Source organism: Zonotrichia albicollis, chromosome 10 (assembly GCF_047830755.1).
Source record: "Zonotrichia albicollis isolate bZonAlb1 chromosome 10, bZonAlb1.hap1, whole genome shotgun sequence".
Taxonomy (NCBI): domain Eukaryota; kingdom Metazoa; phylum Chordata; class Aves; order Passeriformes; family Passerellidae; genus Zonotrichia; species Zonotrichia albicollis.
The window spans coordinates 29,711,262-29,724,887 of NC_133828.1; the positions used below are offsets into that span (position 1 = coordinate 29,711,262).

A 13,626-nucleotide genomic window follows, 5' to 3' on the forward strand; every position below is an offset into this window, starting at 1 on the left:
TTGTACTTATGAAAGATTTATCTCTTTCCTGTCTGCTTCACACCTAAATACATGGAATAACACCACCCACTGGTAAGAGCAGGAGGTATTTATATCAAATTTAATTCCAGTATAAAGTGTGAAGAATATCCATGTTATCTGTTGGGTTTAGAGCTTGTTCAGTGCTTTCTAATTTTAATTGTAACTTTTTGCATGATGAAGGGGTAGATAGCAAAGGGAAATAATCCAAGCAGAATCAGATGTGGGGCAAAATGGTTACTAAAAATTAGACATTAAAAATGTCAATCTAACCATGTTTATTAATCACTGTTTTACCCCACAACTCAAGTCATGCTTCTTTGCCCAAAAAAGGTCATGTGCATATTGGTTTGCATCAGATAGTTGCTCTGTAGGAATGTCACTGACAAAGTTGTCATGCTGCTGATCATTCTGCATTTTCCTTTGTGTGAATGCTCTTGGTTTACACCATATATGCATGTTAACAAACGCACCAATGACATTTTCTTGGCTATTAGCCATGTGCATATGAGTTGGACTTGCATGTGGTTTTTACTTAATTTTGCATGAAATATTTGCATTTAGAATAAAGGACTAATATTGTCCTCAAACAAATGTGTTTGACTTCTGCCCATGTCTACTTGGAGTTTTTTGTGAATTCTGAAGACAGAATTTCATCTGATATCTTTTTTCTTCATTTCATGACTGAAAGCTGATAAAAAAATCAAAAATCTTCTTTGAAATATTAAGTGCATAATAATTTAATTTGTATATATATATATATATATATATATATATGTACATGCAACATATACACACATACTCATATATATATATACATATATAAATAACATGGAGAATATGTTTCAAAAGATGTTTTAAATTATCCTCAGTAATATATTTAAGAATCCAGGTAAAGTGGAAAACAAAATACAAAAAAAGAGATTAAACAGAAACCCTTTTAATCTCAGGAGTAATTGTGCACTAAGACTAAACTTGATTTTCTAAACAAAATTCTACATCTTAGATTGCAAAGCTGAACTGTATGCTTACTTGAAATGGTTAAAATTAAAATTAGCTTTAAAGACCTGCAAGTGAAATATGCTGAGACCTTGTTTATTTGTTCATTTGCTCCCTTCTGCTCCATTTCTACATATTTTTGATTATATTTCATTACATAATGTATTTTGGTTAAAAACAGTTTCACATAATTATGCATGGACTGGATAAACAGGATTTGGGATTTATTTTAATCTGGATAAAAAATCTTGAGTCTATAGAATAAGTATAATTTAAATTATGTCCCTGTGATATACACTGGCAAAGTCAAATTACAAAAAAAAATGTTTACATTGCATATTGTTTCATGAAAGATGTCACCAGTCCCAAAGAATCCAATTCTTGTAATCATTTTAACTGTTCTGTTCTAGTTTTTCTAAATTCTTTTTGCCCTCTTTTTCCCTATTTATTCCTATGTTATCAGTCCAGCACTGATAATGGCATGCCTATGATGCTTACCCTAAAAAGATTAGCTATTTAGTGTTTGAGATATTTTTTTAAGTTATGCATGTATTTTTTACAATCCTGTCCCATCCCTTCTTTCCATGGATCTTCCATGCATCTGAATAGCTTTATTGATTTGTTTTACATTTGAAAAGAGTTCGAAGAAGTAACTAAGTGTTACTTCTTGTTACTAGTTGAAAAGTGTTTAGCCCAGTGTAAACATTAATTAAAATTTTGGGTGTGGGACAGATATCCTTTTGGTTTGGGTTTTGTCCAATAGCATGAAAGGGGAGCACAAATCGGAATTTTTATGAATGAGTGTATGATTTCTCCTGCAAGCATTCAAGCAATTGGTTCATTTTACTGTTGTGATAACTGTCTTGGCCACTGTGATCATACAAGTACAGTAGAGCACACACCTATCTTGAACCAGTAATTCTATAGTAGCAAATAAAGGCCAGATTCGCCATTGCCTTGAACAGGCTACTTTTGTAAGAAATTGGCCATTGACACCTGGTTTACATCACTACACTTTTTCATTCTTGTTTTTCCTCCCACTGTGATCACTTCTTACAACAAAACCAGTTTTAGCAATAGAACCAGTGCCACTAATGTATTTGAAAGCAGAGGATTAGAGAAGTAAATTAGAATTTCAAAAACAGCAAGGAGAAATTCTTTGTACCATCAAAAGACTAGTGCAAATTAGATGTGTTTGGAACAAAATCTAGTAGTAAATCCTTAAACCAAGGGAATATGTAATCGTGTTGGAACTTGGCACTGCTACTTGTCTATATGTTAGAGCATAAATCACAAGATATAAACCAGCCACAAAGTACCTTATGACTAGCCATAACCAGTTCTTTCATTTTCTAAAAGAGGCAATTTTAAGAACGTGATCGCCTCCAATGAATTGAGTGTAAAAAATAAGACCTCATTAAAAAATATTTTCAAGGATGTCCGCCTATTTCTAAATGATCCTTTATCAGTTTCTCAGTGCATTATATTTTGTGGTCTAAAATATCAAAAGAAGAGCAATCAATTTTTCAACTATCATATTTTTTGAAATACCCAGATCTGGTCAATCTTCAACTTCTATAGACTTAAAACTTTTCTCTAGGTAAGGGAGTCAACAGTTGAAGAAACCGAAATAATTTTCCATCTGCCTTGTTCAACAATGTATCATATCACAGAGATCACTATTCAGATATACTCAGAAACTGTAATAGGACTGTAGAAGAATGGTCCACTGCAGCTTCACTAAGTCCAGCATAAAGATGTCACACATCTGTGTTGTGGTGATGACTGAAAACAAAAGATCCTATTCTTGATAAGGTTGTGAGGCTTCAATCCCATTGAAAGGTGAATTAGCTCATTATCACATACTGCTTCTCTCTCAATTGTTGAAAGGAAACATACTGAAAATATTAAAAAATCATTCTCTACAAAGAGGATTTTTCAGAAATATTCTTTCTTCTGTGTGGAGCCCAAGAGCTTCTGGAGCGGTATTGTTGCCAGCTGTGAGCCTGTTCTTTCTTTTGTAAATGCTGAAAACGCTTGGAAATGTTTCAACCTTCTACTTACAGAAATAATTAATTTCTGTAACTAATTATCACAGGAATATTGAATAGTAAATTCTAAATTCTTTCTAGAAATAAAATTGCTGAATCGCAGAAATGTTTAGCCTGGATGATGTTATTCAATTACAAGAGTCAAATGTCTGTGATGGAACTAAATCCCACACTATTCTCCATCAGAGGAAACAGCTGCTGGAGGACAGAAATCCTAATTCAAAATCTAAGCAGTGCAATTTGTGCAGTTAAAGAGCATCAGGTTAGCCTTAAAATTAGGTGGCTGGCAAAAAGATAAAAATTAAATACATAGGTTATTTCACCAAATATATGAATTAATATTAATTAATTTTACTAATTCTTTCTGAACAAAGACAAAAGGTTAATAAAAATGAAAGGTTTTAATATGAAGTTCAACTTTTATTATTCAAATATTTTGAGAACCTTATTCAGCATTTAGTGATGCCAATGTCAACATAGCCTGAGATCTCTCTAATGAGGGTGAGAACCAAATACATATTAAGTATGTGTGGTCATGACACAAAGTGAATTTACTCTTGCCTCTTTGTACCTTCAGCTGCTCAAATTTTTTGCTGTGTTAATTTTTTGTATGGATCAGTTTCTCAAACCATTTCACAAGGAGAGATCATGACAAGGCTGGAATAATCTGACAAAGTGGAGAAGACCAGAATATTCTTTCAGTTTATGCCATCTTAAATTCTCAGAGGAACTTGGGAGTATCCCTTTATCTTTCCCTCCATATGCTGGGCACCTGCCACTCATAAACATGTCTAAACTGGTTCTAGGACAAGAAAGCCTTAGTCACTAGTTTCAACATATCCCAAACACAGCACAACACACAAGAGCACTTTTGTGCTCTCTTCAGCTGCTGTTTGGTATTTAATGATCCCACCTATATTTCAGCAGAGAAAATGTGTGACAGAAGATTATATGCAGAATTAAAGAGTATGTTTGATTGCAAGGCAACATGCACTGGAGAATCTCTCATACTAGGAAAGGCTGAGAGAACTGGGACTGCTCAGTCAGATGGGAGAAATGAAGATTCACAGAGGATCACATCTATGTGAGCAAATACCTGAAGGGAGGGTGTAAAAAATGTGGAAAAAAGTTTAATTTCAGTGGTGCCCAGTGACAGGACCAGAGGTAATGATCACACACTGAAACTGGAGGATTTGACCAAACACCAGGAAACACATTTTTACTGTGAGGATAACTAAGCACGGGTAGAAGTTGCCCAGAGTGGTGGTGGCATCTCCATCGTTGGAGGTATTTGAAAGCCCTTGGTATTACCCGGGCTACCAGCTCTAAGTAGACCTCCTTGAGCAGGGAGGATGGACCAGATGATCTCTCCAACAAGATCATTTCCATCCTCAATCATTCTGTGGTTTTGTTGGTATGGAATGTGGTATTTCCATGTTTAATAAAAACTAACTAATATCATGGTTTACTTCAGGTTAAATACTTTCTAAATATTTCTGTGAGTCCTATATCAATACCTGTTCCGGAACTGAGAATGAAAAATCTAAAAAATGTCATGAATTTTATAACTTATCCAAAAAACCCCAAGGTTATCTTTGGCCCAAACACTTGCTTGCTGCCTGAGATTAAGGCACAAAGATATGTCCAAATCCGTTGTCACAAATGTGCCTGATAAATGTGTGATATCTTGCTGTCATCCGGAGAAAAGAAATTAATGAAGCTGGACTCCCTCTCCTCATAAAAAGGTCACGTTCTTCAAGGCAGTATGAATCATGTCCCTACTGTCCTCACAAGCAATTACTTATTCTGTGTAAAATATTTTACATCTCTCTGGATGGCGTTATCCTCATCTGTAAGCATGCCACGCAGATAAATCAACGTTATGTGATGTGGAGTAAGTTTCATTCCAAACAGGAAGAAGTAACTGAACTTGGACTCATTAACTACCAATGACAGACAACTGAAGCCTGTGGTCACAGCATCTTAACTGATTTTCCTTTACTTTTGCTTTGTCATGGCAGGAGAGCTAGAGCTGATTTTATGTCTTATTACTCATCTTTTTAAAAATATCTGTGTGTATTTCTTGAATTATGCATGACTTCTGATTCCAAATATTATTCTAACCGTAAGAATCCAAGATTTTTCTCACCAGGGCCCCGTGGAATCACAACTGAGGAGATATTGTGTATAACAATAGAAATATGCTAAGAAAGAATGGAACAATTGAAAGTCAAATCTGTATTTAAATGATTTATTAGTTTTGGGTTTTCATTAATAATAATATTATTATATAGCACTTCTAATTTTATAATTTTCAATTTTTTATTTTGAAGACTGCATGGATGGTTTTCTAATATTTAGAATAGGCAGAGCATGTACAAATTTGATGTTGATGTTGATTCTCACAGCATAACATAATTTTCAATAGAATTTCAGTAATGAAATCAGAATATGAGAGTGAATGTAACAAATATTTGAGAGTTTGGGCTGGCAAAATGTCTGTACTGCACAGCATAAAACTTCATCTGGAAACATCAAATTCTCTATTATGTCACCTACTGGACTTAGATTAAACACCTCACCACACACAATGCGTGCAATATGGTAAGCTCTTTTTGGTAATGTAGGTTTTACCATTGTTTTAACAAATTTATCTTCTAATCAGCTTCTTTCTTGAATTTCTAAGCTTGTATTAATGGAATAATCTCAATTGGGAACCAATGTTATTTAGTCTTCCTTTTAGGCATTTTAAAACTGTGATATTAAAGAGAAGATGGTTTTTGTCTCTGATGTATAAAACTACTTTAGAGTGTAAGCTCCATGGAGCAGGACCTTTTTAGTCACAGATGCTTGAAAAGAGGCTGGTATCTTTCAGATGTCATTGACACTTAAATAACTGTCAATTGATATGCAATGATTTAGGATAGTTTCATGACAAATATAAATTAATTGTAAAAATAATTATTTCTATAAGGGAATATCCAAAGTATCTTCAGAAATATAAACTAACACGCATTGTCTGCATGGGTTTTGCTTAATGGTAAAATACAGTCCCTTGAAAATCAGATAAACAGCTGATGTGAAAAATTAAAACTATTTATTCTAAATGTAGTCTAACTGCTCATGACTTCCTAACAATTCAAATACACTTTTCTTGTAAGTAGTTCTGAATTCAACATACATTTCCTATTTCATACCCTATAAAAAATAGAGCTCTTCTAAATTGTATTCAGATACATACATAACAAACAAATTAATTCAAAATAGGTCTTTTGCACTCACACAACTAGAGAACAATTTCAAAATAAACACAATTCTTTTTCTCCTGTTTCACTGCTGTACATATTTGTTTCTCAGTTTTTCACTATCATTGAGCAAATAAGTTCCCACAAACTACAGCTTTTTTATTTCAATATAATTACATTATACTAAAAAGCATAATTGGGTACTAAGCTATTTCTAGTGACGTAATAGATGCTGAAAACAGAGTGATGCCACAGAAGCTTTTCATTTTATGCTATTTCATTTTGCTTACTGTTGTTGAATGCTGGCTTTTTCTCATGATGTATAGATTTCATATGGTAATGCCATAAGACTCAAAAAATTGTTCTTATATGTGTGTTAAAATATTGTTTGTTATTTCACAGCATTGATTTCCATTAGCAATTAAAAAAACATTTCAATACTGTTAAAGGTTCTAATATCTCACTTTTACAACATAACTCGGCTTGTGCAGACAGAAGCCTCATATCAGAAATGTGTTCATTTTCACCAGCAAGGGATATGAGTTATGAATAATTTCTGCAATGAGAGTGAGTACACAGGATGTTTTGTGCTGAAGTAGAAATTAATATAGCAACAAGTGAATGGATTTTGGATATATCTTTTCACTGCAGAAATGTTTACAAATTTATTTTAAAACAGTGCAGAGGATAAACGAGGATGAAATAATAGACTGATCTAATAACAAAGAGACACATCCTGTTCACATATTCATAAGACTTGTAGCATCAGTACATATTTTGCCTTTAGTACCATGCAGCAGTTGTAGCTGTCCCTAGGGAAAGCCTCTGACCCAATCACATCACTGACAGCAGGTAACAGGATATAACAAAGAAAGGTGGTGTGTCATGCTGTGTCAGCATGTGCAGAGTCACTCACAGTACTCCCATGAAGTCAGTAGCAGAAATGTTTATAGATTCTAAAACAATCAGAGTTGTATTATCCTAGAGAATTTAGAAAAGATCACAGATAATGACCATGTTGTAAATAACTCCTTTCCTTCTAAACAAAATTAACATGTTGCCATGGTACCCAAGAGGAATCCCATGATTCTACTTCAGGCAAGCTCCCATTGTTCTGAGTAAAAGATGAGCAAGGACCACAGCAAGTAGCCCTGTTGTTTGCTGAGCAAATCATCTGTCTATGTAAATCTGCAAACATTGTTGTTTCAATAGGTCATGTTGCTTTCTTTCTGATAAAAATCAAAGTCCTACACTTGCAAGAGGGTTATATTTAACATGAAAATCCTAATAAAATGCCCTCACTCTGAATAATATCTGATCTTCTTCAGATAGCTCTCATTTTACAAATATCATGGTTGTTTCAGCAAAAACCTCTCATATAATAACTTTAGTACTTTGACAATTGATAAAAAGGAAATAGATATATGGAAATATATAATGGAAAAGGAAATTTGGTCAAGGCTTTCCCTTTCACTGTCTTATTTGTTATTTTCCTGCAGTATAGTAATTCGTGTACCTTGAGACCATTTCTTGCAATCAAAGAAATCTTAATAGCATATTTTGTAAACACTATATAGGTTAGTATTTATAGGAGTACTGACATTGTAAAAGCTTTGCAATATAAATAACACTACGAATTTGTTGAATTTTAATACTCCTACACCTTTTATGTCTATTTGTAGGTCACTTCTTCCTTTTTGTCCAGGAAGAAAACAAAAATTCTATCAAGAACTTCCATAGCATTCGCATGAAATCTTTATGCTTGTCTTTCCAGGTCCTGAAGGGATTTCCAGAATGCTTACAAGCTGACATTTGTCTGCACCTCAACCAAAATTTGCTTCAGAATTGCAAAGCTTTCCGGGGGGCCAGTAAAGGCTGTCTTCGAGCTTTGGCTATGAAATTTAAGACAACACATGCACCTCCTGGAGACACTTTAGTGCACTGTGGAGATGTTCTCACTGCTCTTTATTTTGTGTCAAGAGGCTCAATTGAAATCCTTAAGAGTGACATTGTTGTAGCCATTCTTGGTAAGTACATTATTGCAAGGCATATTAAAACAGTTAGATTTTCAAAAACCATTTTATTGTTGCTCCTGGGACAGAAAATTTGTAAATATTTACTAACTACTTTTTTTTAATCAAGCAAAGAAATAATTTAAGAAGAAAAATCTACATTACTGCAATAATTCACATGCACCAGCGCCCAGACCTCTGGATTTCTAAAGATTCGTCTTTAGTCACATTAATCCCTAGGTGAAGGACCAGCTGCAAGTTAAGGCAAGCAGATATCTAATTATTCCAGTTCTGATTATGCTGCAAGATCAAAATTCAAGGCCACTCTGTTCTTAAACAATGATTAAGGTATTGAGACACATAGACTCCTCTCTTTGCTAACTGGAGCAATCTACTCTGGGCATTCAAAATGTCTTCTAGCGAGTTTCAGAAATATCTGTTTCTGCCCACTAGGCATAAAGGAAAGAAGAGAATAACAGATTAATTTTATCTAGAAGTAATGACACCAGTGTTTCCCCGATCTGTCTCACTAACACATCCTTGTTTGTATAGCATGATGAGTTACTCATTTCCTTTCCCAAAAAGCTGGCTCAGTCCAGCTGGGAGCTCACCTAGAGCTGATTAGCTATAGCAGTACGGAAAGTAAAATAACTAAAACCTTGCATGACATGACTACCGATTTTCCCAATTTTGTATTAGATAATAAGAATGCAGAGAATAATTGAGTAGATGAGTAAGGATTTTGATGTACAGAAGCATATACCAGCTGTAATATCATTCGTATGTTGTCTTTCTGTTAATTGGCCACTGTAGGAACTTATACTCAGAAAAGCAGCTGAAGCAAGATGTGGGCTGGGGGCAGTATGTTGCAATACTTTGACTGATTATTCTGTTTATGCTTTGCAGGGTGAATGTGTGAGCAGAACAAAGGTGTGCCTAAAGCAATCCTTCCCTAGGTTTAGATAGTGTTATCAAGATAATTTATCATCTCCTGCTGTTGCAGCTCATCAGCTGGGCCAGCTTTAGGCACAAACAAAGTAGGGAGCATGCAAGTATAACATTGTGAGGTTTTTACTTAACTGTAAGAGTCTTGCCCTGATTAGGAGCAGTGTGGTTCATCAAAGAATTCATCTCTCACACCAAAAACATGTACATTTCTGTACTATTTCTATTGCACTTACAATCAAGGCAAACTGACAATTATATGGATTCACCAATTTTTTCCTGGGCCAAAGATGCAGACTGGACAAGATTTTCATATCATGCACATGAGATCCCTGTGCTCTCACATTGTAGCAGAAAATCAGCTATTTTCAGGGCCATGCCACTATATCTCTTCCTATCAATATCAGCCCACAATATTCTTATTAATATTCTTATTGCAGAGAATGTTTTATGTGCCTTAAATAGGGACCTCTGAATTCATAAACATTTAGGGCAGAAGGAGTATATTGGCAAACCCTTGTTTTGTCACTGATTCCTGTTGCATTTCATATTTTGTGACTATCCGTTATATCTAATGAGCTCTGTTTTAGGAAGTAAAAACTATAGGTTTTGCTCTGAAGATATGATGAGATGAAAATAAGATCACTTTTGATGGCAATTTCCATATTTAATCACCTTTATTGTTTAAAATGTTTGCTTTATTTCCAGTATAAAATTATTTTGCTTCAATTTATTTTCATTGGTTGTTCCTATGCTTTCCTTCTTATATTCTAGAGGCATTGAATACCAAGTCATTTTTCCTCTCTAAAGAATAGATGCAATATAATCAGGTTTTCTCTTAATCTTCCCATGTTCAAGATCCTCACTATAAATCAGCCCTTAAATTACCTTTTACATTTTTAAGCTGCACTTTTCAACTTCCTTTTTAGAAAATAGAAAAACCAGAACTGCTCTTAGTAACCCAATGTGAAAGGGACAAATGTTTAACAGAGACCAAAAAATCATCACTGTATTCTTTTTTACCAGTCTCTGTTTCTCCCTTGCCATGATCACCATTTTTTTCCACAACTGTTTTCTTAGTGCCTTCCCAACCCCATTTTGCAGGTAACCCTGAAACCCTTAGTGTATAGCATATTTTCATTTTTTTTATGGCTGAAGCTGCTTTGCATGGATGAAGTTTAGGTGCAGTTCGGCAAAAATGAGCAATTAAATAGAGATGAAAATCTTAACAAACCCCTATTGCAAATGTGTCAACACTGATTGGAAGAATCGTAATGATATCAAAACAGAGGCAGATGTGTTTGAAGAGCTTGTTCAAAAGAACTCCTGCATCTTAGGAGCCTTGCATTCCCTCCATAAAATATAAAACCTAAGTAATTTTCTACGGAAATATATTTCAAGTACAGTCAGTTCCTTCATGTAATTCTTAACAAAATGGTATTACAGACCAGACAAGTCCTGTACTAGACTGGACAATAGAAATTACACCTTTGCCATCATAATATGATTGAAATTACCAAATAATGCTTTTAGAAGAAAGGAAAAAGGAACTTGCTCAAATCATGTTGTTTTGGTGAAACTGAAGAAAAGTTGTGATGAAACATTCACTTAGTCCAGTTATATGCTCATGTATTATCATTGATCTTAATAATTTCACTTTTAATATGTAATAATACTGCTTTTTTTAAATATATGTGTGATGGGAATCTGACTGTATCACTTAATGTAAAACCAAGTATTCTATGCCTCTGTCATAAAGAAATATTCAATGTAAAGGCTTATTCATGTTTAAAATAATAATCTCTGTTTAATTTTTTTTTTCTGCAGGGAAAAATGATATTTTTGGAGAGATGGTACATCTTTATGCAAAACCAGGAAAGTCAAATGCAGATGTGAGAGCTTTAACTTACTGTGACTTACATAAGATCCAGAGAGAAGATCTACTTGAAGTTTTGGATATGTACCCTGAATTTTCTGATCTCTTCCTTACCAATCTGGAGCTAACTTTTAACCTGAGAGATGAAACTGCGAAGGTACATATAATAAGGGATTTTTCTTTCTTAATATTGGGCCAAATCTGTCCCACAGTAACAATACTTGAAAATAGCATTTGAAAAACAAAATGAAAAGCTAAAATCCTATATTAAAAAATATACTCTCCTCATTGCTTCTACTAAAGTCAGTTAAACTCAGCAGAAGTCAATGAAATTATTCAGATGATGTTAATCTAACAGGATTTGGTTCTATATTTAAATAGTATTAAGGCTTCACCCAGGGGGATTTTGTTAAAGCCATGGAAAATATGGTTTTATTAGATGACTATAGCCTAGGTCACCACAAGGGGTACTTTTGACACTAAATGTAGTTGTACATCCATAAAATAAGGATAAATCAGATTATCCACATTCCTTCTGTGTCTAGCAATAGAATATATTTAATTGCCTTTCAAATATGAACTGTTAATTCCCTTATCTTAGCATGCACTCTACCTCCTAGGGGACTAAAATCTTACAAGAGACTTTTCAACTTTCACTCAGTCTTTGGATTTGCAGGCATTTCTTGGTCTCTTTTCCCACTGTGACTGTCCTAAGTGTCCCCTTTTGCACAAATTACATCTTCGGGAAAAGTCAAAATATAACCAATGTTTCCCAATTTAAGACTGAGAGGGTTACTCTGACTTGGGAAAGGAAGTGGGCACTTGGCCAAAGGGGGAGTGGAAATTCTCTTGCGCAGTTTGTGCTGCTGAGGCTATTGGCTTCCCCAGAAGATTGCAGGAACTCCAGCTCTGGCCACCAGCCACAGAATGACTGATTTGTATTTCATTATTTCTGAGATAATGCCATTTTTTGGCTCCCTTAAAGAAAAACAGAGGTTCAGTGTGAAGGAACTAACATAATTTGGCCTCACAGGCCTTCTAAGAAAAAATGAGAAAAAGAACACTAAAGTTGTGGGCTGCAAATCATAGGGACAGTTTTGCTAATTGGGTGTGGATTTATTTGTAAAAAAATTATAACAAATACAACTTCTAACAAGGAATGTCACTTCTTTCTATTATGACCATTTTTTAATAAAATATCATTCCAAAAATAAATAACCAATTATATCTTTTTTTTTCGGTCATGCCCTTTGGTGCATTGAAAAGGTCATAATTAATAATTACATGTTAAACACAACAAAATGAATGTATGGTCTAGTGATAAATTTAAGTTAAAACAGAATGTTTTTGAATAATTTCTTGAGGATAATTTCACATTAATGATTTAAGTCTGAGAAATTATTCTTGCAATTACATTGTCATCAATGTTTTATCATTATTTTTTTCCTTAGATCAGAGACAAGAAAATCAGGAGAGGCTTAACCATGCTTCTGAGCTTGCAAAATCACAGTTTTTCTCTAACAATTTCACTTACTTTCCACTGTCTATTGCAATCCAGAAATGCATGCCCCCAAAAGATGCATTGAGCACATTCTGATTTTCAAAACACCAGTCAGATCTAAATTTGTTATCAGAATAATAGGTGCTTCTGCCTCAAGTTCTGCCCCTGCCCTCTTGTTTGTACGAAAGTACCTTTTTCTTCCTGCAGTTATTCCACCAGTGGGCCACCACAGAAGCTCATCACTCACTAGGTTTAAAGTGAAGGGATAGAGAAAGATGTAAATGCTTCCCAGCTCCCCTCTGCCCTTCTGCCACATGCAAATCTGCTTACTTGAGTGGTCTGGGAAACCTCACTAGCACAGGGAATGCAAGTAGGTTGAAGCCAATGCCATGGGTATGTACACAAAGAGCAAAACCGGTGTTATATTTCCTAATTTGTAAATTTCTTAAAGTAAAAAAAAACAAGACTTAAATGCATCTTTTACCTACTGAAAAAAAAAAAAAAAGCACTGCAATCATCTTAAGATGGATTAAAAAAACAACCTTGTGTTCTGGTACAGAAATAAGTACCTGAATGATCTAAATCTGATAAAGAGGAAGGGAGGGTCTAGAAAGATAAAATAATGAGGTAAAGTGCCTGATGCTTGTCAGGCTTATATTTATTGTAAAATATAGCCTTTATAATCATTGCATACTGTAACTTTTATAATCATTACAATCAGTTAAATATAAATATAATTGCAATCAATTACCACTTTACTTTTTGAAATAGTATGCATTCTCTGTCAGAGGTTATTTAATTTTTTTCATTAATTTGTCTAATGTTACATAAACCAGGTCTGTGCAAGTTCAGAGAAGTTGATAACACATGAACACATGTATTTCCATGTAAACTTATTATCAGTAAAATTTTATTTCACCATTAGGTGATGACAGTGTTGGTTTTGCTCAATTTGCATAAACTTTTCTCATGTTAGCCT

General features: G+C 34.2%; 1 protein-coding gene across 3 annotated transcripts in view; it reads left to right on the forward strand.

The window, feature by feature from the left end:
* KCNH7 (potassium voltage-gated channel subfamily H member 7) overlaps positions 1-13,626 on the forward strand; it is a 205,711-nt gene that overhangs the window by 172,337 nt on the left and 19,748 nt on the right. For 2 of the 3 annotated variants that reach the window (XM_074548599.1, XM_074548601.1), the window contains 2 exons: positions 8,088-8,340; positions 11,098-11,303. In XM_074548599.1, coding sequence (XP_074404700.1) covers positions 8,088-8,340; positions 11,098-11,303 — 459 coding nt within the window. Of the gene's footprint in view, positions 1-8,085; positions 8,341-11,097; positions 11,304-13,626 lie in introns of all 3 variants that reach the window. The other variant, XM_074548600.1, reaches the window with a different exon arrangement.